The following is a 24,248-nucleotide window of genomic DNA, read 5'->3' as shown; positions in this document are numbered from 1 at the left end:
ACTCTTTAATCACTCATAGAAAATTGTCTACTCTAAAGTCTAGTTTAAAGGATAATTTGAAGTCTAGTCTATGTTATAGTCTAAAGTCTAGTCTATAGCCAAGTATATAGTCTAATCTATAGCAGTCTAGCATGTATTCTATATTCTAGTATTATTCTAGTCTATAGTATTGTCGATTCTAAACTAGACTTTAGACTACACTTTAAACTAGAATTTAGACCAGTCTACAGACAAGACTATATACTATACTATGGACTAGACTATAGACGAGACTAAAAACCAGACTATAGACGAAACTATTGACGATACTATAGACGAGACTATGGATGAGACTATAGACTAGACTATAGACGAGACTATAGATGAGACTATAGACGAAACTATAGACGAGACTATAAACCAGACTATAGACGAGACTATTGACAATACTATTGACGATACTATAGACGTTACTTTACACGAGACTATAGACGAAACTATAGATGACACTATAGACGAAACTATAGACGGGACTATAAACCAGACTATAGACGAGACTATAAACCAGACTATAGGCGAGACTATTGACGATACTATAAACCTTGCTTTAGACGAGACTATAGACGAAACTATAGACGAAACTATAGACAAGACTATAGACGAGACTATAGACGAGACTACAGACGAGACTATTGACGAGACTACAGACAAGACTATAGACGAGACTACAGACGAGACTATAGACGAGATAACAGACGAGACTATAGGCGAGATTGCAGACTAGACTATAGACTAGACTTAAGACTAGTCTAAAGTCTAATCTATAGTATATTCTATAGTCTAGTATACAGTGTAGTGTATGGTCTAGTCTACAGTCTAGTTTATTTTATAGTCTAGAGTCTAGTTTATAGTCAAGTATATAGCCTATGGTCTCATCTATAGTATAGTCTGGTCTAGTTTATAATCTAGTCTATAGTCAATTCTATTGTACAGTCTAGTCTATATTTTAGTTTTGAAACCTTTCATTACTTAACTGTCTCTAAGTCACGTATATAGTAGGTAGTTGTTGTCATTGAGAAGTTTGATATTCTGCAATAGCAAGTGCCTGACTCACTCGCTGTCTCTTTGACCTTAAACTAGTAATTTCTTTCAGTGCATTGAATTAATTTAACAAGTCTTAAAGTAAATTATAACAATTTATTACAAGTATTTATTAAGTGTATAAAAGAATTTACATTTGTTATGTGAATTTTTATTTGATGATGCTGTTTCAACCAAAAAAAAAAAAAAGAAATATATTGCAAATGAAATGAAAGAAAAATATAAACAACCTGCTAACAAAGTTGCTAAACTTGGCAAATACATAAATAAAAAAGAATTCTATAAAACAATCGAACTCAAAGATAAAATAAAACAATTCTATAGAGACAAATTTACATATGTATGCAGATACTTGCTGCCTCATTTCGTTGCAAGTTGTTTTTGTTTTTAAGTTGTGAGAAGGTGGTGGGTTCTGACTGACACTTTTACTAGAATCACGTTTTAATTGTAAAAATAAAACAAACAAAAAGGTTGCGGGATTATTGCTGTGGCAGCAGAGTCGGCAGCTGCATTGATTAGTGTAAGCTGATGTTGTCATTACAGCTGCTGCTGCTGCCGCACGCTGCTTGCCTTCAGCTATTGTTAATGATATGAATGTGTCAATCTACTAAATGAATGATTAAGAACAATTAAAAATGACCAATGCAAAGTTTTTCATTGTAAAAATTTCAAGAAACTAAAAATTTTGTTGTGTTCAAGGGGGGTTAGTCATGTGGGGGTTTAGATTTTTATTTATTTAAGATAATTTTTTTCTAGGGAGGGGGGATGCACTTACAGGTGGTGTCATGTTTTATTCTAAGTAATTTATTAATATATATTTTGCGGCGGCTTAAATACTTTATTCTTTTTGTTTTTGTTTTAAATTTAAATTACTTAATTGTTAAAGGAATATTTTTTGTATTTAAAATTTAAAATTTTTAAAGATTTTTCTTTAAATTTCTCTGATGGAAATCGTACCATCGAACTAATAGGTCCATGTTTCAAATATTTGTTTCGATTTATTTGTTTTAGCAGTTTAATATCTCTTATAAAATACTTTTTGTAGCTTCTTTTTTAAATCTACCTAGTAATTGTTCATCTTAAGGTGTTAATTATTTAATAAAATTGTAAATGTGTTTGTAAATTCCATAATGTTTATTAAAATTTTTATATTTTTTATAACTACCAACCAGTTTTAATATTTTCGTAATATTTATTTTAACACCGTAAATATTTATTATGATTTATTTTGAACACTAAATTGATTCTTTGTGTAAATTTCGCTTTTCAACTTACAAATACATCATTTCGGTATTATTTGACATTTGTTCATGTTTTGGCGAGTTTTTGATCTAAACCGCAAAAACATCAAATGCATTTAACACAACAATCTATTTGGGGATTGTTTTAGTTTTTAGTATTATTGTACATTTTTTATTTTTATTATTTTTTGAATAGAATATCTATAAGATAATATCTATTGTTCACACGTTCGTGGTGTTTTTTTAGAAACAAAAAAAAAAAAAAAATGATAATAAAATGTTATTTCCATAGACAATTGCAGTACTTTGTATGCAAAATTGAGTTTTGAATGGGAAGTTATTTTACATTTTATATCCTGCTTTAATATTAATAATACTAAAAAAATATAATTTATTATTCTAAGTTTGTTAACAAGTCGAGAGGATGATCTTTTTGGCGGCAGATAAATGTCAAGTATTATTTTTTAATAAAATAAGTATAACAAAACAAACATTTGAGAAATTTACATTTAAATCTAAAACTGATATCGACAAAGTATACTCAAGTGAAATTGAAATAGAAGAATCGCAGTTTTTAAAATATTGTCCAATGTTTAAAATGAGTTTCACCTACTTTTCTTTAGACAACTGTTCTACAAATCTTAAAACCATTTCCCTTTAAATGTTTCAAGGTTAAGTACTAATTGCCCCAAAAAAAAGTGGTTAAGCAACAGGCAAAATGTTCTGTTTGACCCCCTGACATAATTACCGAAAACACAAAACTAAAACGAAAACAAACATTTTTAAAAACTTTAATAATTTAACAAGACTTGGTTAAAGTTTTTTTCTCTCTCTCGTTTATGGCCTAAGCACGTAGCCATATTTGAATAATAATTCAGCCAAATTGCCATATTTTCATGCATTTTGTTCGTTGGCTATGGCCTAAAGTTAACAACAACTACAACATTATGCCGCCAGCTTAAAGCCGTGTTTTTCGTTGTGGTGTTAAAGGCGCGTGCTTAGTTTAAGGTTGGTTTTACTATATTCACATATCAAGTACTTTACTTCATCAACAGCTAAACAACCATGATTTACAACCATGACTTCATTCATAACAGTTTTGTTAGCCAAAATGTAAAAAAAACTTAACGTTACAACAAAAATCCAAACGAAAACAACGTAAACAAAGTGTAAATTAACAACAAAAAATAATAATAAAAACGGAAGAATCCAAAAAATCAATTAGTTACATTTACAAGCTTTTTCTTTCTTGCCATCCATTATGTATACAGTTTGGTAAACAGCAAAGAGGAAAATTATAGCTCAAGAAAATTTATTACAACAATTTGGGTATAAATTCAAAAACAACTTCCTTCCCTTTTCATTTTATTTTCTTATAAAATTATTTTTTTTTTTAAAGAAAATGTAGTTAAACCCAAATAATTAAGAAATTATATTTTCTATATATTTATTCATTTCCGTTTGTGTATCTAGAATCAATTAATGTTTACGCCCTTAAGTCTTTAAGTATCTAAGCGTATTTGTTAGATACTTGTCTTGCTATGAGTTCTAAGTATAATTAGTGGCTTTTTTCTTGCTTTGTCTTTATAATTTTTAATGACAAATATAGTTTTTGAGGCATTGAACCGAACTTCCTTTAACAATAAACATTATTAATTTAATTTGATTAGTTTTTGTTTTTATTGCTTTTTATTTAACAAAAAGACTATAAAGCGAATAAATAGAGTAAATGATTTTTAATGAAAGGCGGTAACACTTAAACTTTAATATAAATTCAATCGTTTGGAATTGAACGTTCCGTTCTAGTTCAGTTCAAGTTCAGTTCTAGTTCAGTTCTAGTTCAGTTCTAGTTCAGTTCTAGTTCAGTTCTAGTTCAGTTCTAGTTCAGTTCTAGTTCAGTTCTAGTTCAGTTCTAGTTCAGTTCTAGTTCAGTTCTAGTTCAGTTCTAGTTCAGTTCTAGTTCAGTTCTAGTTCAGTTCTAGTTCAGTTCTAGTTCAGTTCTAGTTCAGTTCTAGTTCAGTTCTAGTTCAGTTCTAGTTCAGTTCTAGTTCAGTTCTAGTTCAGTTCTAGTTCAGTTCTAGTTCAGTTCTAGTTCAGTTCTAGTTCAGTAGTTCTAGTTCAGTTCTAGTTCAGTTCTAGTTCAGTTCTAGTTCAGTTCTAGTTCAGTTCTAGTTCAGTTCTAGTTCAGTTCTAGTTCAGTTCTAGTTCAGTTCTAGTTCAGTTCTAGTTCAAATTCAGTTCTAGTTCAGCTACATATAAAAACAAGTAAGAAAGTATAGTCGGGCGTGGCCGACCATATGATACCCTACACCAGTTATGAATATTAAATGTGATTTATTTTTCATAATAAAACATTTATCATCAATATTCACTTGTTCCGATACATTTAAGCAATTTATTGATGAAAAACTAATTTTCTGAAAGAGGCTTTATATGGGGGCTAGGGGCAAATATGGACCAAACCCGATAAAATTTTGCGAATATATTTATATTTACATAATATTTTATTGTGGTGAATTTCATCGGGATATTTGTGTTTATAAGTTAATTTGGGACATTCAAGTAATTTTCTGAAGGGGACTTTGTATGGGAGCTAGGGTCAAATGGGGCCCGATCTTTATGAAATTTGGCAGGGTTATCAAGACTTCTATAAAACTTAGTTGTGCCATAATTTATCGATATATCTGTATATTTAACATAATTATGAGCTCAGAAGCCCTTTTCGGGGGGTTCTGTTCTATGGGGGCTAGGTGAAATAATGGACCGATTTTAACCATTTTCAATAGGCTTCGTCCTTGGGTCAAATAAAACGTGCGTGCCAAATTTCATCCAATTATCTTGAAAATTGCGACCTGTAGCTTGCGCACAAGGTTTACATGGACAGCCAGCCAGACGGACGGACGGACGGACATAGCTTAATCGACTCAGAAAACGATTCTAAGCCGATTGGTATACTTTAAGGTGGGTCTAGGACGAATATTTTTGTATGTTACAAACATCAGCACAAATCCAATATACCCTCCCCACTAAAGTGGTGTAGGGTATAACTATAATATGTAAACTATATGTTGTAAAGATAATGTCTTTTAAAATAATACATCCTATAAAGACTATATTGCAACGATCACCTCTACGCTTTTACAGCTAGTAACTGTAAATCATTTTATTGTAAAACTACCTCATTGCAAAGTTCCATTACAACAAATAATGCATTCATTCCACATTAACCCTCAATTTGTAACAAACACCACAATTGTTTAGCTAAAATATAACCATCATCACTACGATCATAAATATCGTTGGTTTGATCATCATAAATGGCATTCATTAAAATATACAACAAACACTTTGATTCAAATACGTTAGAATGTGTGGCTTATAATGTTTAAATTGATTTGATCTTTGGCGCTACAAAAAAAAGCTACGTAAATGTTACGGAGCAACAGCAGCTTGATCTCTCTCACACACATTCACTCAAACACTCTCATAGATTAAAAAATAATAATTTAAAATAATATTGATTGTATGGGATTTGTAAACAAAATACAACAGGTTTATTTGTTGTAAAATAAACAATAACGTACATAATTATTAAATTAAACAAATAAGTAAATATGTTGAAAAAAGTTGGCTTAGTGGGTGGCTTGAACTTGGCTTGAAGTTAAATTAAATTCAAATGTTTTTGTTAATTTGTTGATGATATTGAGGACGATAATTTATGTGTTTTAATTTAGTTGAAATTATTTATTTAGGTGTTGTAATAAACTTAATACATGCAGTAGCTTTTTAGTTTTTTTTATTAACTTAAACACCCCACACCCATTTTTATTAATCATGATGATTTAATTATTGTATTTTTTTAATTTCCAATTTAATTTGAATTTCTTTTTATTATTTTGAAATTGTAATCGCTTTGAAATCACTCACGTTCAATAAAACAAACTGCCGCCGTGTCAAGTGTGGAATATTTTATGTAAATGCTTTTTTAAACTAGAGTTAAATGATTGATTGTAGGCAAAAGCAAAAAAGAAGAACAAATCATAATAATTGTTAAATTGGCTGCCAACAATCCTAAACTATTCAATATTGCACACATCTTCATATTTTTTTGCTATGAAAGCATGCAATGCTGCACAATGGAGGAGTTTTGGAATTAATATTAAAATATCTCTTTAATTTCTAAACTGTTTGTTCGATTGTTAAATAACAATGACTTCAAATTGAAAAGAAACAAATGTTTCCTTACTCCCGATAAGAAAAGGGTCTTACACCCCGATTTATAGCTATAAAGCCTAAATTTGAAATATTACTACATCCAACTTCATTCTTTGGTCACCCAAAGTTCAATTTTAAACGTTTTAAATGATTTTCAAAAATTTTCAATTATTAGATTTTTTTTGAAACTCCCCCACTGTGCACCAGCTGGACACAAGTTATGCTGTGTTTGATGTAAAGAATGGCATGCTTAAAGTGTTCAGAAAATAATCAAAACAACTGTCATGCAATATCTTTTTGAAGTATGAAAATCAATGGTTCATTGTTGTAATGTTTAGCAGTGCTTGAAAGGAATTTGTTCTTTAACAATATGAACTAAGTTACCTTAACGAACAAATAAATTTTCTATCAGTCGATAAACTAGTCAATAGCTAAATCATAGTCTAATTTATAGTCTAGTCTATAGTCAAGTCTATAGTCTAGTTTATAGTCTAGTTTATAGTCTAGTCTATAGTCTAGTCTATAGTCTAGTCTATAGTCTAGTCTATAGTCTAGTCTATAGTCTAGTCTATAGTCGAGTCTATAGTCTAGTCTATAGTCTAGTCTATAGTCCAGTCTATAGTCTAGTCTATAGTCCAGTCTATAGTCTAGTCTATAGTCTATAGTCTAGTCTATAGTCTAGTCTATAGTCTAGTCTATAGTCTAGTCTATAGTCTAGTCTAGACTATGGCCTAGAATAGACTGACTAGACTATAGACTATACTATAGAGTGGAATATATACTAGGCTATAGACTAAACAATAGAATAGATTACCGAAAATATCTTAATACATGAATACATATCTTTCCCTCACTGATTGAATGACTGCCTATTATTTATTGTGAATTTGCATTTATTTAATGATGTAAATCTTTGCTTCTGTATGTGGAGAAGTATGTATTAAATGCGTGTTTCGTATCACAAAGGTTAAATACATACTAGGAATTCGTTTATTGGTGGCATAATTCAGATGGGGGGTTTATTTGCTTTATTCACAACTCACAAAATTTTATTAAATTTTTAATATAATTTCAATGATTTCACCATATCTGCAGCAGCCAGCCACAGCACAGTGTGAGTAATTGATGTGTAGCAAACGATTACAATTTGATTTGTAGTCATCGATGTTTGTATTTATACTTTTACTGTTTTTGTAGTTGTTGTGTTAATTTTTGCTCCGTGTAGGCGGTTTGTTTTTAAACTCATGCATACACGATATTATATACAATATCGTGTCAATATGAAACATTTGGCCTCAGGTCAAATTATGATTGGTTTTTATATTATTTTTTGCTGCAGTCAATATTATAATTTCGTCACTATTTGTTTAACTATTATAGATTAAACACTGAGAGAAATAACCATTAGTTATCATTATTAATTTGAATTTTTTTAAAACAAAAGAAAAAAATATTTAAATCAATAACTATGATTTTTTAAATGTATTTTTAGGGTTGTTGCTTTTAATTGAAATACATTTTACAGAATTTTCTTTAGGTGTATTTATTTGGCCTGCAGTTTAGATTTTTAATATTATTTTAGCATACTTCACATGCTAATTAATAATTTTGACTTTGAAATATGTTTATTTACAGATGTTAAGGTAGTATATTTATAATTTTGCATTTTCTCAGGTTCTGCTTTTTTCCCAGTGACAGGTTAATTTGACAATTTTTAACTTTAAACACTTTTGAATATTTAAATTTTTTTATATGAACTTGTTGCAAGAAAACCTTGAATTTTCCATGGAATGTTGGTTGTTTCGTTGGTCTGCAATTATTTCAATTTAATGTTTAGACAATTTTCGAGATAATCTTTTTTTGTTGTTTTCTGTTTGCTGCTGTCTAATTCCAAAAGTTTCAAATCTAATGCTGACTTATAAATCATTTACTTAAAAAGCTCATGACATTTAAATTATGGTAACGAATCTATAAATCTATAAAATAATCTTTAGAAACTTTTTATTTCTATGTACTTATTTTTTTGTTATATGATTTATTAATTTATTTCTGTTTTTTATTGTTTTATTTGCAGTTTAATTTCGTGGGTAGAATTTTAGGCCCTCGTGGTATGACCGCCAAACAGTTGGAACAAGAAACAGGCTGTAAAATTATGGTCAGAGGCAAAGGATCAATGAGAGATAAAAAGAAGGTAAGTTTTTAACAAAAAATAGTCATAACAACAACTATAGACTAGACTATAGACTAAACTACAGACTAGACTATAGACTAGACTATAGACTAGACTATAGACTAGACTATAGACTAGACTATAGACTAGACTATAGACTAGACTATAGACTAGACTATAGACTAGACTAGACTAGACTAGACTATAGACTAGACTATAGACTAGACTATAGACTAGACTATAGACTAGACTATAGACTAGACTATAGACTAGACTATAGACTAGACTATAGACTAGACTATAGACTAGACTATAGACTAGACTATAGACTACACTATAGACTACACTATAGACTAGACTATAGACTAGACTATAGACTAGACTATAGACTAGACTATAGACTAGACTATAGACTAGACTATAGACTAGACTATAGACTAGACTATAGACTAGACTATAGACTAGACTATAGACTAGACTATAGACTAGACTATAGACTAGACTATAGACTAGACTATAGACTAGACTATAGACTAGACTAGACTATAGACTAGACTATAGACTAGACTATAGACTAGACTATAGACTAGACTATAGACTAGACTATAGACTAGACTATAGACTAGACTATAGACTAGACTATAGACTAGACTATAGACTAGACTATAGACTAGACTATAGACTAGACTATAGACTAGACTATAGACTAGACTATAGACTAGACTATAGACTAAACTATAGACTAGACTATAGACTAGACTATAGACTAGACTATAGACTAGACTATAGACTAGACTATAGACTAGACTATAGACTAGACTATAGACTAGACTATAGACTAGTCTATAGACTAGACTATAGACTAGACTATAGACTAGTCTATAGACTAGACTATAGACTAGACTATAGACTAGACTATAGACTAGACTATAGACTAGACTATAGACTAGACTATAGACTAGACTATAGACTAGACTATAGACTAGACTATAGACTAGACTATAGACTAGACTATAGACTAGACTATAGACTTGACTATAGACTAGACTATAGACTTGACTATAGACTAGACTATAGACTAGATTACAACAAAAAAATAGTCATAACAACAACTATAGACTAAACTATAGACTAGACTATAGAATAGACTATACACAGAGGGAAAAATAAATATACACGCCTGGTACCAAATTAACACCAAACTGTTTATAATTTTTGTTGACAACATTGCAATAATTCGTTGTCGAAATCTAAATTTAATACACATCCGTTGTCTAAATGTTAACAAAGGTGGTAAGCTCACTATTGACAAACAATCCGTGTCGTACGTATGGTATTGAAAAATTATAAATAGTTTGGTATCAATTTGGTACCAAGCGTGTATATTTCTTTTTCCCTCTGTGTAGACTAGACTATAGACGCCCATCAAAGAGTTCATTTTTCACACACTGCCGATGCCTTATCTAAAACCAAATCTTTATAAAATTTCGTTATCTTTGTGGACTTTTTTTTTTTAATTTGTACAACTTGACCTACAAATTTGAGTTCAGAAACAAAACAAATACATAAGTTTTTAATTTTGAAATGGAAATAAATTTCAACTCCCTTTAGTCAAATTTTAAACTCAAATAAATTTATTAATTAATAATATTTTTAAACAATTTATTAAGTTCTCTACATTTAATTAATGGTGCAGAAATGACAAATATGAAAAAGTCATCAACACTGCAAAGGTTTTAAAATTTGTTTTAATTCTGTTGCTAAGAGTAATTTTTGACATTAATTATAAATCTACGTGCTGAATAGAAAGTAGACTAAAAATTTTATGAATTAAATAATTTCAAATTTTTTAAAAAAAATTCTTATTAAATATAAAAATCAATATATGTATGATTTTTAAAAAGTGATGAGAGTAAAAATTCAGTTAAAAATTAAAAACAAGAAAGAAAACATTTAAAAAAAGAAATCATTTTATTTGTTTTCTCAGAGTTATTAACTAAATCAGATATTGACAAAGAGATTCTATGTGAGCTCTCTCTTCAGAGAGTGAAAAATAAGCTCCCTGATTGCATTTGTTTGTTTTTGTTCTTGCGTGAGCTTACGTTGTTGTGAAAGGAAGAGGAATGAGACTGAAGAGAACTCTTTGCCTATCTCTGATCTGAAATTAAATTTCTATATTTCATTTACTTTTTTTGAGAAATATTTTCATTAAATTTATAATTAAATTTAATAATAATTAATTTTAAAATATTTTAAAATTATTTATTACAATATTTTTGCCTTAAGCAGGAAATGCATCACCTAAATACATAATTTACATTCACATTCTTTTTTAAAATCCATTCCCAATTTCTTTTAAAATGTCAATTTTCATTAAATATTTCTCAAAATTACGATTATAATAATTTTTATTATGACCAAGAAGAAAAAAATAATTTTAATAAAAATTAGGTTTATCAACACATTTGCTCGAAAATGTGCGCTGACACTCAATCAGCATCCTGTACCAAATTGAAAAAGACATCATAAACGAAAAACCAAAAAACCAATGAAGAAAAAAATCATTAAAATATTTAAACATCAAAATGTTCTTAATTCTTGACTATTTATGAATCATTTGATTTAATTTTTATTTCGGATTTTTTTTTTCAAAAAATTTTCCCTCATCAAAAAAAATCGTATTTTGGCCTGCGATAAAGAAAAGAAGAAAAATATGTTTTGCAAAAAATTGTTGGCAAATTTTCCAAATATTACTAAATAAAATGGCTGAATGCATTTAAAGACTTTGAGTTATTAAATTGGAAATGTATTTCAAGAAAACGAGAAAAATTCACAAAAAGTACAGAAAATGAAATGAGACATTTTTAATATTTCTTGTTGCCATTTCTGTTTTTGCACCCACTCAAACTCATAAAAAAAATCTTTTTACTTTCTTTCGTTTTTAATATTTTTTTTTATTTCAAATTTTTAATTTGGATTTTTAGTTTGTCAACTAAGTGGATGAGTGGTCAAAATGATTAAGACGGTTGTTGTTCTCGTTTTAAATAAACTAATTTCCACAAAATTTTAATGATCTTGTAGGAATAAGTAAGAGTTTAGACTCTCCACTTTCTACTTCCTTATATAAACGTTTAAATGTTGCCAACTTTATTAGTAAGTTAACTATTTTAAATAAAAAAATTCCCCTAAAACTTAAACCTTTCAAGATAAATTGTCAAAATAAGATAAGTAAAACCCCTGTAATTTAGCAAACTGTCTTAAAATGGCAACTAGCAGGAAAAAAACTAAAATAATTTAATGCAATTTTTAGTTGCTAATAAAATATTTAGTTTATGTTCAGAATATTAAAACAAATGTGTGCTTTTTTCACAACTTTTAATTCTTTATTACACTTTGCAATTACACAGAAGTCGCAAGATTAATATACACCATTAAATTATTTTATTATTTTAAAAATTACAAGAATATATCATAAATTTTATAAGAAATTTGTTTTTGAAAAAAATTAGAGATTTTTTTAGCACGTTTTACACAAAAATGAGGTAATTAACGAAAATTTTTGTCGTAATTTTCTTAGTTTAGATATTTTTATATAAAAATGTTCAATAATTAATGAAAAAAATTGCAAAATTTTAATATTAAAATATTTATAGGATTTTAGTTAATTTTTTTACTAAATTTAAAATTTTTTTAACTTATCAACTTTTCCTTTTATTTTAGTTTTTTTTCTTCTTTCAACTGACAAAAAAGTGACATATTTTTGTTATAGTGCCAATAACTTTTACTTGAATTTCGTTTTTATAATTATATTGTTTTGTGTTGCAAGTTTAACAAGTGAAAAAGAGTAATAACATTGTTGTTTATAGCTTAACCTGTTTAGCAAAAGAATGCATTCATTGAGATCTCAAAAGGGGCTACATATTTATGAAGGTAGTGAGAACTTCATACGCTTTAGTTATGTTTAGATATGTATACCCTACACCGGAGGGTATTATGCGTTTATGCTTATGTTTGTAACACCAAAGTATACCAATCGGCTCAGAATCACTTTCTGAGTCGATTTAGCTATGTCCGTCTGTCTGTCTATGTGTCCAAGTACACCTTGTGCGCACGCACGCTGATCGCAATTTTCAAGTTAACTTAATGAAACTTGGCACAAACTCTTCTTTTTAGCCAAGGACGAAGACTATTAAAAATTGTTAAAATCGCTCCATTGTTTCGATTAGCCCCCATACAACCTTACCTCTGGATAGAGCTTTTGAGTCCATAATTATGTGAAATGTTCTAATCTCTCAACAAAAATCGGTAAAACTTAGTTTTATAAAAGTATAAATGATACCATCTATTTTTGTAATCATCGGACCTCATTTGACCCTAGCCCCCATACAAATTCCCCTTCAGAAATTGACTTTAAGGTCAAAATTCACTTATAAATACCAATAATACGATGAAATTTTGCATAAATATAAGAACTAATGACTTTAGACAGCTGACGGACATTCTATCCCAAATTTTGCTGATTTTCAATACGCAACAAATATCATCAAGAGGGAATATTTTTCAACCCTCTTTGCTTCTTCGCCTTAAAACCTATCCTGCTCTAAACAGACAGATGGACGGACTTAGCTCGTGTTATAAACAAAATGACAAATCCATCTTTGTTATACCCTACCCCACTTAAGTTTGGAGGGTATATTGGGTTTGTGCTAATGTTTGTAACGCATAATAATATTGGTCCCATAGCCACCTTAAAGTATACCAATCGGCTTAAAAGTCGATTTAGCTATGTCCGTCCATTTAAACCTTGTAATCAAACTATAATTTTAATTTTCTATAGACCCAGGGACGAATCCTATTGAAAATGGTTAAGATCGGTCCATTATTTCACCTAGCCCCCATACAACTGAACCCGACGAATAGGGCTTTCAAGTTCATAATTATGTTTAATATACTCGTATCTCGGCAAAAAGCTGCAAAACCAAGTTCTCTACTAGCCTTGATGACCCATGAACTCATGAATTTTATAATTATAGGGTCTCATTTGACCATAGCCCCCTTCAAAATTTGACTAAAATGTCCACAATTTTTTTATTCAACAATAAATGGCTTAAGTATATCTAAGGCAAAGGAACAATTCAACTTTATGCTTTACTATGAAAACTAAATCACATTTTCTTTTTGTAGGGTATTATATGGTCGGCCTCGCCCGACTATAATTTCTTACTTGTTTTAATTTTAGAATTGATTTTATCCACATCAACTACAAAAAATTTAAATCGTCCAACTACTTGATCTATTTATAACTTCCTGGTTTTAAACCCTTTAAATTTCAGTAAGATTTACTTATTTTATAGCTCTGTCCTGCGGCCAAATAAAACATAACAGTTAAAAGTGCAACAACAACAATATTATAGCAAATGTTAACTATACCTACAACAACTGCAATATTATCTTTATTGTTGCTTTTTTTGCCAATAAATACAAATTGCATTTTAAACTCATGAAACAAATGTTTAAACTCTAAAAAATTGTTTTTTTGTTTTCTCTTTAACTTACTCACGCATTTTGTTTTGAGAGAGTGTTAAAAATGCACGATCAAATACAAATGTATTGGTAATCACTATAATATTCATATTAACACGTTAAATAAGTTATTATTACAACTCCTATTACTCGAAAAATACAGTGTGGGAGAAAATTTAAGGGGATAAATATTGGAATATAATTTCCAAAACACAGTATGCATATCAGTAGTCGGCAAAATGAGAATGTATCTACAGATTATTAGTAACTTGACAAACCCTTGTTGCTTCATAAAGTGTTACATATTGTAATTATTGTTGCACATTGTAATCAGCAGTTTTCTCTCGTTCTCTGGAGACCATGTCTGCTAATCACTGATATATACATATACAACCAGGCCTACAAAAAGATGGTTATGTTTACTTACGAATAAGTACATTTATGTTTATTTTCTTCTTACATACATATGTATGTATGTATTTATGCATGTGTGTTTTCCTTTTGTAGTTTTTAATCTTTTCCATATCTTGTTTGTATTGTAAAACGTGCCGCACCAAAAGAGGAAACGACAAAAACGGATGTACAAACGTTTAAACATTTGTATAGGTTTCTCCTCTATTTCTATTTGTTAAAATTTTACTTAAACCTTTTTTTTAATAAAAATATCTATTATTTTTGAATATTTTTCAAAATAAAAACACCTAAAATTTAAAAATAATACATTTCTTTAATTTAAATTTTATGGTGAATGACAAGTCTATAAAAATGTTGTACACAAATTTTAATGATATTTATGTTTATGAAAGAAATATTACAATTATAAAAATACACTAATAATAACAATAACCACAACAACTACAAACAAGAAAACTGTCAGCAAGTTGTTTGTTTATTTGTTGTTATTGTTGCTTGAATGATGCAAGAGAAAATCTTGTCAAAAATTATTTTTAAGGTGTTTTGTGTTTTCTTCAAATTTATTTACACACCTACTCGTGTGCTCAATTTTTGTATGAGTGTTTGATGGTTTGTGAGCCTGTCAACTACATGATATTTCTTATGTTTTCCTTTTTCCCCTGCAAACACTTTCTAAAGCGAAAGTCACTTAAAAGTATATTCCCTGCAATAAGGCGATATCAAATTGCTTGTGATTTGTATCGCCAAATTATTGATATTCCGATGTTCTGCCGGGAAGAACTGTACCTAATTATAAAACACCCTTCTAACTATCATACTTATTTTGGATATTGTTTTTGTAATCTCCCAACTATCAACCAGAAGTAATTTAAACGTATACAAGAAAAAAAAAAAAATAGAAATTCTAAAGCGATGAATTTTGTTTTGTAAAATATGTAGTGTCTTCTATTTATCATCCAGAAGTGAATTAAACTTATACTTCTAGATGATAACAATTTATTGGATTTTGTTTTTGTAAAATGTATACAATCTCCTGACTGTCAACTAGAAGTGACTTAAACGTACACAAGGGAAAAAATTCTAAAGCAATGAATTTTGTTTTTGTAATATATGTAGTGTTTTCCATTTATCATCCAGAAGTGAATTAAACGCTACTTCAAGAAGATAACAATTCTTTGGATTTAATTTTTAAAATGTGTGCAATCTCTCAACTATCATCCAGAAGTGATTTAAACGTACACAAGAAGTAAATGGATATTCTAAAGCAATTAATATTGTTTTGTAAAATATGTACTGTCTTCTATTTATCATCCAGAAGTGAATTACAGGTATACTTCCAGATGATAACAATTCACTGGATTTTGTTTTTAAAATGTGTACAATCTCACAACTATCAACCAAAAGTGAATTACACGTACCCAATAAAAGAATGGAAATTCGAAAACAAGTCATTTTGTTTTGAAAAATATGCAGTGACTTCTAACTATCCTCTAGAAGATGATTAAACGTGTATAAAAAACATTTAAACTTTATGTTTGTAAAATGTGTAAAAGCTTTCAACTATCATCCTGTAGTGACTTCAACGTCTAGAGCGGGAAGATCGAAATAATAACTTAATTTGTTTTCCAGAAGTGCTTATAACGTTTCGTCTTCAAAAACCTGCAAAAGTTTTATCTTCTACATATTTAAGGAGATATATTTATTTTTGTAACATATGTACTCTCATCTAACTATCTTGCAGAAGTGCTTATAACGATTCGTCTGCAAAAATCTGATTTTGTCTCCCAAATGCTTGCAGGGATATTTTTACTGCAACAATTGTTATTGTTATTGCTATTGTTTTTGATTTATATTTTCTTATGTTAATTTTTCTCTAAAAGTGTTGTTGTGTAAAAAATAGTGTTAAAAATTATTTTGCGACAGGAAAAATCTTTTTTATTATAAAAATGTAATTTTCATTCTTTTTTTAAAGTCTTGCCAAAAAATACTTTTTACTGTCTCACATATTCATTCGTACCTAAATATACACACTTTATGCTGAACTGCACAGATGTATACAAAAATTAATTATTATTTTCCTTTGTACAAAATTCCCTCCCCTACTGCTAGTGCTGCTGTATTTTTGCTCATAAAACTTAATTTTCTGTATAAAAAGTTGTTTTTTATTTTGTATTGTCACCATTAAATGGTTGGGAGGTGGCTTTCGGAAATTTAATTTATTTCCTTTTATTATTTAAACATCTAGTAGTGAAAATTCCATTTGGTATTATAAACGAAAATGTGGAAGAAGAAAAACATTTTTAACAATATTTCAAAATAAACTACTTGTATGACAAATAACATAACAATTCATTAAGCATAATTAATTTTACTCAAAGTAATGGCAACAAATTTGTTAACAGATTTTTCTTTTCTTTTTTTTGAGAAAAATTTAAATCCTTTCAAAAACATACCTTTTAATTGACTTCAAAAAGGAAAAAAAAAGAAAAATTTTCTTTGGTTTCTTTTATAACGGCAATTGTCAAGAGTTTAATACTTAAAGAATACCCCCTTTCCTCTACAAAGGAAGGGTTAAAAAAACAGCAATTACCAGCTGGAACAAAGAATTTGCAATACTTTGTTAAAAAAGCCTTTATACTGCAACAAATTTATTAATTAATTTTTCTTTCTTTTTTTCTCCATTTGCTTAACAGGAAGATGCTAATAGAGGCAAACCCAATTGGGAACATTTATCAGATGAACTACATGTCTTGATTACCGTCGAAGATACAGAAAATCGTGCCAAAATCAAATTAAGTCAAGCCGTCGCTGAAGTACAAAAACTACTCATACCGGTAAGTTTTTAAACAGTTTTTTTTTCTTATTTTTAAAATTTTAACATTAAACTGAAACTCATTAAACTTTAACCAAAAGTAATATAACAAATTCTTTTTTTGTGATTTTTGTTCTATTTTTTTCTACCATTGTTTTTTTTAAACAATTTCTTTTTAAACAAATTAATTTTAATGCTAATAACTGTTGCAAGGAGTGTAAGAACAAAAAATGCAAGCAAAAAGTCTATATTAAAAAATGGCGGTGTTTTTGGGGGATTTTGAAAAACTAGGCTTTAGTTTTTCAGAATTCTCTATGGAGTTTACAGCTAGAGAGAGAAAAAGTGGTTATCGTTTTGGGGTTAAGAAGAATATTCTGCTAAAATCTTTTCCAATTGAAGATCAACTGATCTTCTGGTTACAATTTATTGACAATTTGTTCTATATTCAATGAGAAATAATATAAATTTCTCTCCTAGAGAGAGATGAAGCTTGTCTAATAAGAATTTAATCTGAAATTGTGACTAATCGAGGAACATGGTATCACTGATCTTTTGATCACAATGAAGAATAAACTAAATTTCTCTCCCTTGAGAGAGATGTATTCTTGTATGATGTTATCATCCATTTTAAGATCATCGTCCAACTGATCTCTTGATTACATTAATTTGTCAATTTGATTTATATTGAATGAAGAATAAACTAAATTTCTCTCATTAGAGAGAGTTAAACTTATATTACATTGTTAATAAGAATTTTATCTAAAATCTTCTACAACTGATGATCATTCTGTTAATGATCTTTTGATTACATATTATTGACAATTTGCTCTGTATTGAATGAAGAATAAACAAAATATCTCTCACAAGAGAGACAAATGCTTTAATTTTATTCAACTGAAGATCAAACCGTGTGTCACCGATCTTTTGTTTAAATTATATCGACATTTTTATGTCTATTGAACGAAGTATAACCAACATTTCTCTCTTTAGATGACACTCTAAAAACACATTTAATAAAACCCCAGCTCTGCTGATCATGTTCCTTATTTTTTTATCTAATTCTTATTAAAACAAACTTTTTTTAATTCAAATAACCCTCTTTATTAATTGACAAATTTTATTTTCATTTTATTTTTCTGACCAAAAAAACAAAATTAATGTTTTTAACCTGAAAACAAACAAAACAAAAAAACAAACAAACTTTTTTTAAAATCTCAAAAAAAAAAACCAAAACTCAAAAACTGATACTAACAGCAAGCGGAAGGCGAAGATGAGCTTAAGAAACGTCAACTGATGGAATTAGCAATAATTAATGGCACTTATAGGGATACAACCGCCGTCAAAAATGCAGCTCAAGGTATGTTGTGTAAAACGAAACAAAACTCAAACACAAACAAACAAACAAAATGCTAAATAATTCAATTAATAAAATTAATTTCTTAAAGAAATTGTAAAGTTTGGCCAAAACTTACAATTTCACTAAAGTTAATTTTCTTAACAAAAACTTGTTAATAAAACCAAACCAGCCACAACAATAATAATTAATCGGTTGTTTAACATTTTTATTTAATAAATAGTATATATATTTTTTTCCATTAATTTAAAAAAATTGTCCATACCTAAACTTTGTCCTTTTACACTTTTATTTCTCTCTTAGTTTGTGATGAAGATTGGCGTCGTGTTGTAGCCGCTGCCTCGGCTGATAATCGTCTCTTGACTCAGGCCAGTCTGCCTGGTTTGGCTCAACAAATGCGCGCCCCTACTGCTGCCCCACTGGGCGCTCCTTTAATACTGTCACAGCGCATGACGGTGCCCACAACAGCGGCGAGCATATTATCGGGTACTGCAACACCTGCTAATGCATTTGAAAATCCTGCTCATGGCATGATTTTTGCTCCATACGCCGATTATAATCTCTACAATACCGCCCTCACTGGAAATCCTTTGCTGACGGAATACGCAGATCATAGCGGTGGGTTGTTTGCTAGATAAATTTACTATTTTTTATACTTTTTTTTATTATTATTCTCACATTTTCTTTTTTTTTTAATTACTACATACATACATATATGTATTTTGTTGTCTTATTTTTATATCAATAATTTAATTTTAGTTATAATACATTTTACAACAAAACCAACAAATGCCTTAAATCAAAACATTTATTTATGGTCTTTACGAAATAACCAAGAATAATTTATTTAATTAATTCATAATTTAATGAACGTTTTACAAACATACATTTAAACAAAAACAAAATAATCATTAAAATTTCAACAGAAATTTATTTAATATGCGAGCAATAATTTTTAAACAAAAAAGCTAATATCAAACATCACACATCTAGCAATCACACTAATGTTTAAAGAAATCATGTTTATTATTTTGGAAAATTTTCAAAAAAAAAAAGGAAATTATTTGTTAACAAACTTAGTGAAATTTTTGAAAATTTGCTTTAGGATATTATTGAAAAATATTTAAATCCTTTTTTCTTTTTAAGCTTTTGTTTTGTTTACATTTTCACTGTGTTTGTTTACAAATTTTATAAATTTAGTGTTTTTTTTTGGTTTAGGTTTTATTTTAAATTGTAGTTTAGTAAATTTTTGCAATTTTTAAATTTAGAAACTCAAATTCTTTAAGAATTTGTTTTAATAGTAAAGCTTAAAGTTAAATATTTAAATGGCTTAAATAGTATTTAAAGTTTTCATTGCATTTTTTTAAATATTTATTTTATTTTTGTTTTTTTTTTTTTAATTTTTTGTTATTTAATTTTATGTTTTCTTTAGTTATTTTTGTTATTTTGAAAATAATCTCCACCTTGTTTAACCTTTTTAAAGTTTTCTATAAAAACTTTTTAGTTTAAAAGTCCGTCTGTTTAACTCCTGCTTCAAGGAACTTTCAAATCAGTGTAGACATGACTCTAAGACCATTTACGTTGGTGGTTTTTTGTTTCTAAATGTTTTTTATAGCGGCATACAATTACCCTAGTAAACTACTCTTGTAAACCTTGCAAGTCTAACTAAAAATCCTTAATTTGAAGAAAATTATAGCAAATTATGGTTTGCAACACCTGATTAGATTTGCAATACTAAATTCTATTGCAAAAAACGGCCGTAGCAATCCTTGCAAACATGGAAAAATTAACACAAATCTTGTGTTTTCCTACACTTTATCATATTTGCAAGGCTAAAAATCAAACATTTCGTGTATATGCACTTTTCATAGCATACAGCCCTAGCAATTGATGCTAATTTGGTAAATTTAACAAAGTTCTTACAATTAAATCCAACAAAAATCCGAAGACATAAACCTAGGACTCCATCGGGCTTTTTGTGCTCTCCCCTACCAGTGGCTCAGGTCGTAAACCACAGGCTACATCACTAACCAGTAACCTACAGGAAGCACACATACAATACTAGAGTTTGCTACACTTTTTCAAATTTGCTAGACTAAAAATCATTGCAAACTGGTCCAGAGAACATAGAGACAATACTGCCCTAGTAAAACCAAAATTACCAAGTAGGTATTGCAATTATGCAGCAACAAAGATAATGAGAATAAGTTTGCAATAAAACTGAAACGATATTTTTACTCTTTATAGGAAATAAGTCTAAGCATATTTGCGCTACCCTTGTAAATTTACCACAAAAAATAATGTTTACTCATAAAAGCGGTATTGTAAAAGTCATTAGGGAACATGAGACAAATGTGATTTGCTATACTTGAACAAACTTGCAAGAGATAAACAAATTCTGCCTCAGTTAAACCAAAAATAGCAATCATTGCAATTAAGCAGTAGCAAGACTATTGACAGATTATATGTCAAAAAGAAAATATATACGCAATATAATACAGAAATTATTGTATACTCTTCAGAGCGTACAAATATAATTACATTTGCTACCCTTGTAAATTTACCACAACGAATAATGTTCACTTATAAATGCCGTACTGTAAAGCGATTGAGAATCCTTAAAAATATGACAGAATTAACTTTAAATAGAAAAAAAGGTTTGCAACATTTGCAAAGATTTACTACACTTAATCAAACTTGCAAAACCAAAAATCATTGCAAACAGGTCTAGAGAATTTGGAGCAACAAAAAAAATCTTTGCAACATGATATAGAAAGAGTTAAAGCATATTTGCTACTATTGCAAATTTACTACGAAGCAGGATTTTCTTTACCTCGAAACTTTTTTAAAAATCTTTGTTTTCTATAGCTATTAACGGTGGAGGTTATTTTTATATTCGTGTGAGACGAATTTATTTTATTTTTATTTAGTTTTTATAATTTATTTATTATTTTTTAATTATTAAAAATCGATACTTGTGTTTAGTGCCATGGCAAATTTATAAGAAAATAGTCATTTTGCACCTCACTCATTTATTAAAATTTCGCTTTTTTTAATTTTAACCCAAAAGCTTTTTATTATAATAACTAGTAAATGCAAAAAAACAGCTTTAAAATTCATACACAAAACCAATCAACAATAAAATCAATTAACCCTTGAAATACATTTCAAATATGAAATACATTTCTTTAACCTTTAACCCCTTTTTTAGATAAAAAAAAAACTAAAAACTCAATTTTAGTTTAACATTTTTTTCTATATCCTCCCCATAATTTTTATAAATTTGATTTGTTGATTTTATTTATTTTATTCAAAACAATTTTTACAGTTGGTCGATATTTGCATGCTGGCTCCGTGTTTTAAAAAACAATTTATAAAAATTTTTGTTTTGTTTATTAAACAATATATTTTTTTAAAAACAAACAAAAAAACACAAAAAGTAGTTTATATTTAAAAGAAAACAGTAATAATAGTTTTATTTTATATAAAAAAACACAAATTGAAACAGAAAGAAAATCCAGCCAAGCTAAAGGAAATATTTAATTTAAACTTTAAAAAAAGAGTTATTGCTCGAAAAACAAGTAGCAACATTAAATGTATTTTATAATAAATAATAATTTTAAGGTTAGGACAAAAAACAACACCAACATTAATAAAATTTTTCAAATTTTATTTAAAAAACAACAACAACATATGAACAGGATTTTTAAAAGCAAAAGTGTTTTCTTTTATTTATTTAGTTTTAAAACATTTCTAATGATCTTTTTTTTTTTTTGTTTTTAATTTATATTTATATATAATTTTTAATATTTATTTAAAAATAAAAATCTCTTATCAAGCAAAATGAGTATAATCTAGTTGAGAACTTTTTGAATTTCTATAATAATTATTTTTTTATTTTTTAACTTGTGTATATATAAATGTAAAAAAAATTAACAAAATTCTGTTTATAGTTTTTTGTAGAATTTTGTAGAAATTTTCTTTAAATCAAAAAAATGAACAACAACAAAAGTATTTGCAAAGCTTTCATAGATTTATTATTAATTTGTTTATTTTATATTATTTTAAATGCAATATAAGTTAGAGTTTTTAAAGTAATTTAAGGGTTCTAGGGTAATTTTTAAGTTTAATTTAAGAAAATAGCCATTTTTTAAAAAAAAAACACCAAGAGTAAATGCTAGTTTTTAAATAAGTTTTTTAAAGTTTTTCTCTCAGTGTAATTTAGCATCACACGAAATACCTACCGATATATATTTTTATTCAAAACAAAAACAACATGGCAACTGTTATAGAATTAGGAAAGTGGAATCAGCAGAAGCTTAAACATTCTCCACACTTGGGAACTAAATCTTTCTTGCTTTAGTTCTCTATTAAATAGTTACAGTCTATTCGACAATGTTGGTCTATGTCCATTTAAACAGCTCTGTGAGAGTTTGTTTTTGTTTTCTATACTCAAAAAAGTTTTTATACAATTTTTTTTTTTCAATTTTTAACAAATTTTTTAATTTAGTTGTTTCATTTTTAAGAAGTCGTTTGAATTTTCCATTATGTGCCATTTTTTTGTTTACAAATTCTTTTTTTTTTTTTTTAATTTAAAAACAATAGTCAAGCAACAAGCAGGGTTAAAGCAATATAAGAATTTTCTTTTTTTTTTTTTTTTGTTTTTAATTATTTTTATTATTAATTTTTTAAGTTTAGTTTATTATTTAGAAATTTTGTTACACACATTACACCATTATTTATGTTTAAATGTTGAATCTAAAAAGGTGCTAAATTATTATTTAAGTTTAATTTTCTTTATTGTTTTTCTTTTGTTTTAAGAAGTATTGATTTTAGTTTCTTAATTTTTGAAAAATAATTTTTTAAAGTTTTTAAAGTGAAAAATGATCAAATGTTTGATATCTTTAGCGCAAAATACAAAAATTTTCTTGCAGTCAAGGAACACGACGTCATGTTTAAACAGTTCCTCCTAAAACCCCCTTTACACGTGCTCACAAGTAATATGATCTGTCAAAATTTTGTGTAGAAGAGTATGGATAGGTTAGGTTTACCATCATAACCATCATACATTGAAAGAAAATACGGATGCAAAATTTGACAGTTCTAAAACAATCAATGCGATTAAATCAAACACATACAAAAAAAGTGAAACAGCTGTTTCCACCATCTTACTTTGTTATTGTTTTATAACAATCGTGTAAATACAAAGAATATAAATCATATGACTTTTATTCACTTTTTGTCATACGGATGGAATTTCATGTTACTTTTTCATTAGACTTTACGTACGTTGTTGTTCAACGTTCGGTTGATACAGCTGTCGCTGGGTTGACAATCTTTGGACGTGTATGACTCGGGTCGTTCCGGAGCGAAGATCCAATTGTTGTGGGAACGACTTTACGTACGTAAAGTGTGATAGTGTAAAGGCCTCTTAATACC

The 24,248-nt window shown here is 28.2% G+C and overlaps 1 protein-coding gene across 4 annotated transcripts in view; it reads left to right on the top strand.

The window, feature by feature from the left end:
• The window catches only part of LOC119602258 (protein held out wings), a 93,987-nt gene that overhangs the window by 60,758 nt on the left and 8,981 nt on the right, over positions 1 to 24,248 (top strand). For 3 of the 4 annotated variants that reach the window (XR_005231327.1, XR_005231326.1, XM_037953673.1), the window contains exons 4-7: positions 8,611 to 8,727; positions 17,337 to 17,477; positions 18,710 to 18,812; positions 19,113 to 19,427. Coding sequence is in view for 2 of the 4 variants with exons in the window: in XM_037953673.1 (XP_037809601.1) it covers positions 8,611 to 8,727; positions 17,337 to 17,477; positions 18,710 to 18,812; positions 19,113 to 19,427 (676 nt within the window). In the remaining 2 variants the exon portion in view is untranslated. Of the gene's footprint in view, positions 1 to 8,610; positions 8,728 to 17,336; positions 17,478 to 18,709; positions 18,813 to 19,112; positions 19,428 to 22,137; positions 22,503 to 24,248 lie in introns of those variants that run through there. The other variant, XM_037953674.1, reaches the window with a different exon arrangement.

Source organism: Lucilia sericata, unplaced genomic scaffold, assembly GCF_015586225.1.
Source record: "Lucilia sericata isolate MDLA Ls3-8-SP2 unplaced genomic scaffold, ASM1558622v1 Contig000217F_arrow, whole genome shotgun sequence".
Classification (NCBI taxonomy): Eukaryota; Metazoa; Arthropoda; class Insecta; order Diptera; family Calliphoridae; genus Lucilia; species Lucilia sericata.
This window is presented reverse-complemented; position numbering and strand designations above follow the sequence as displayed.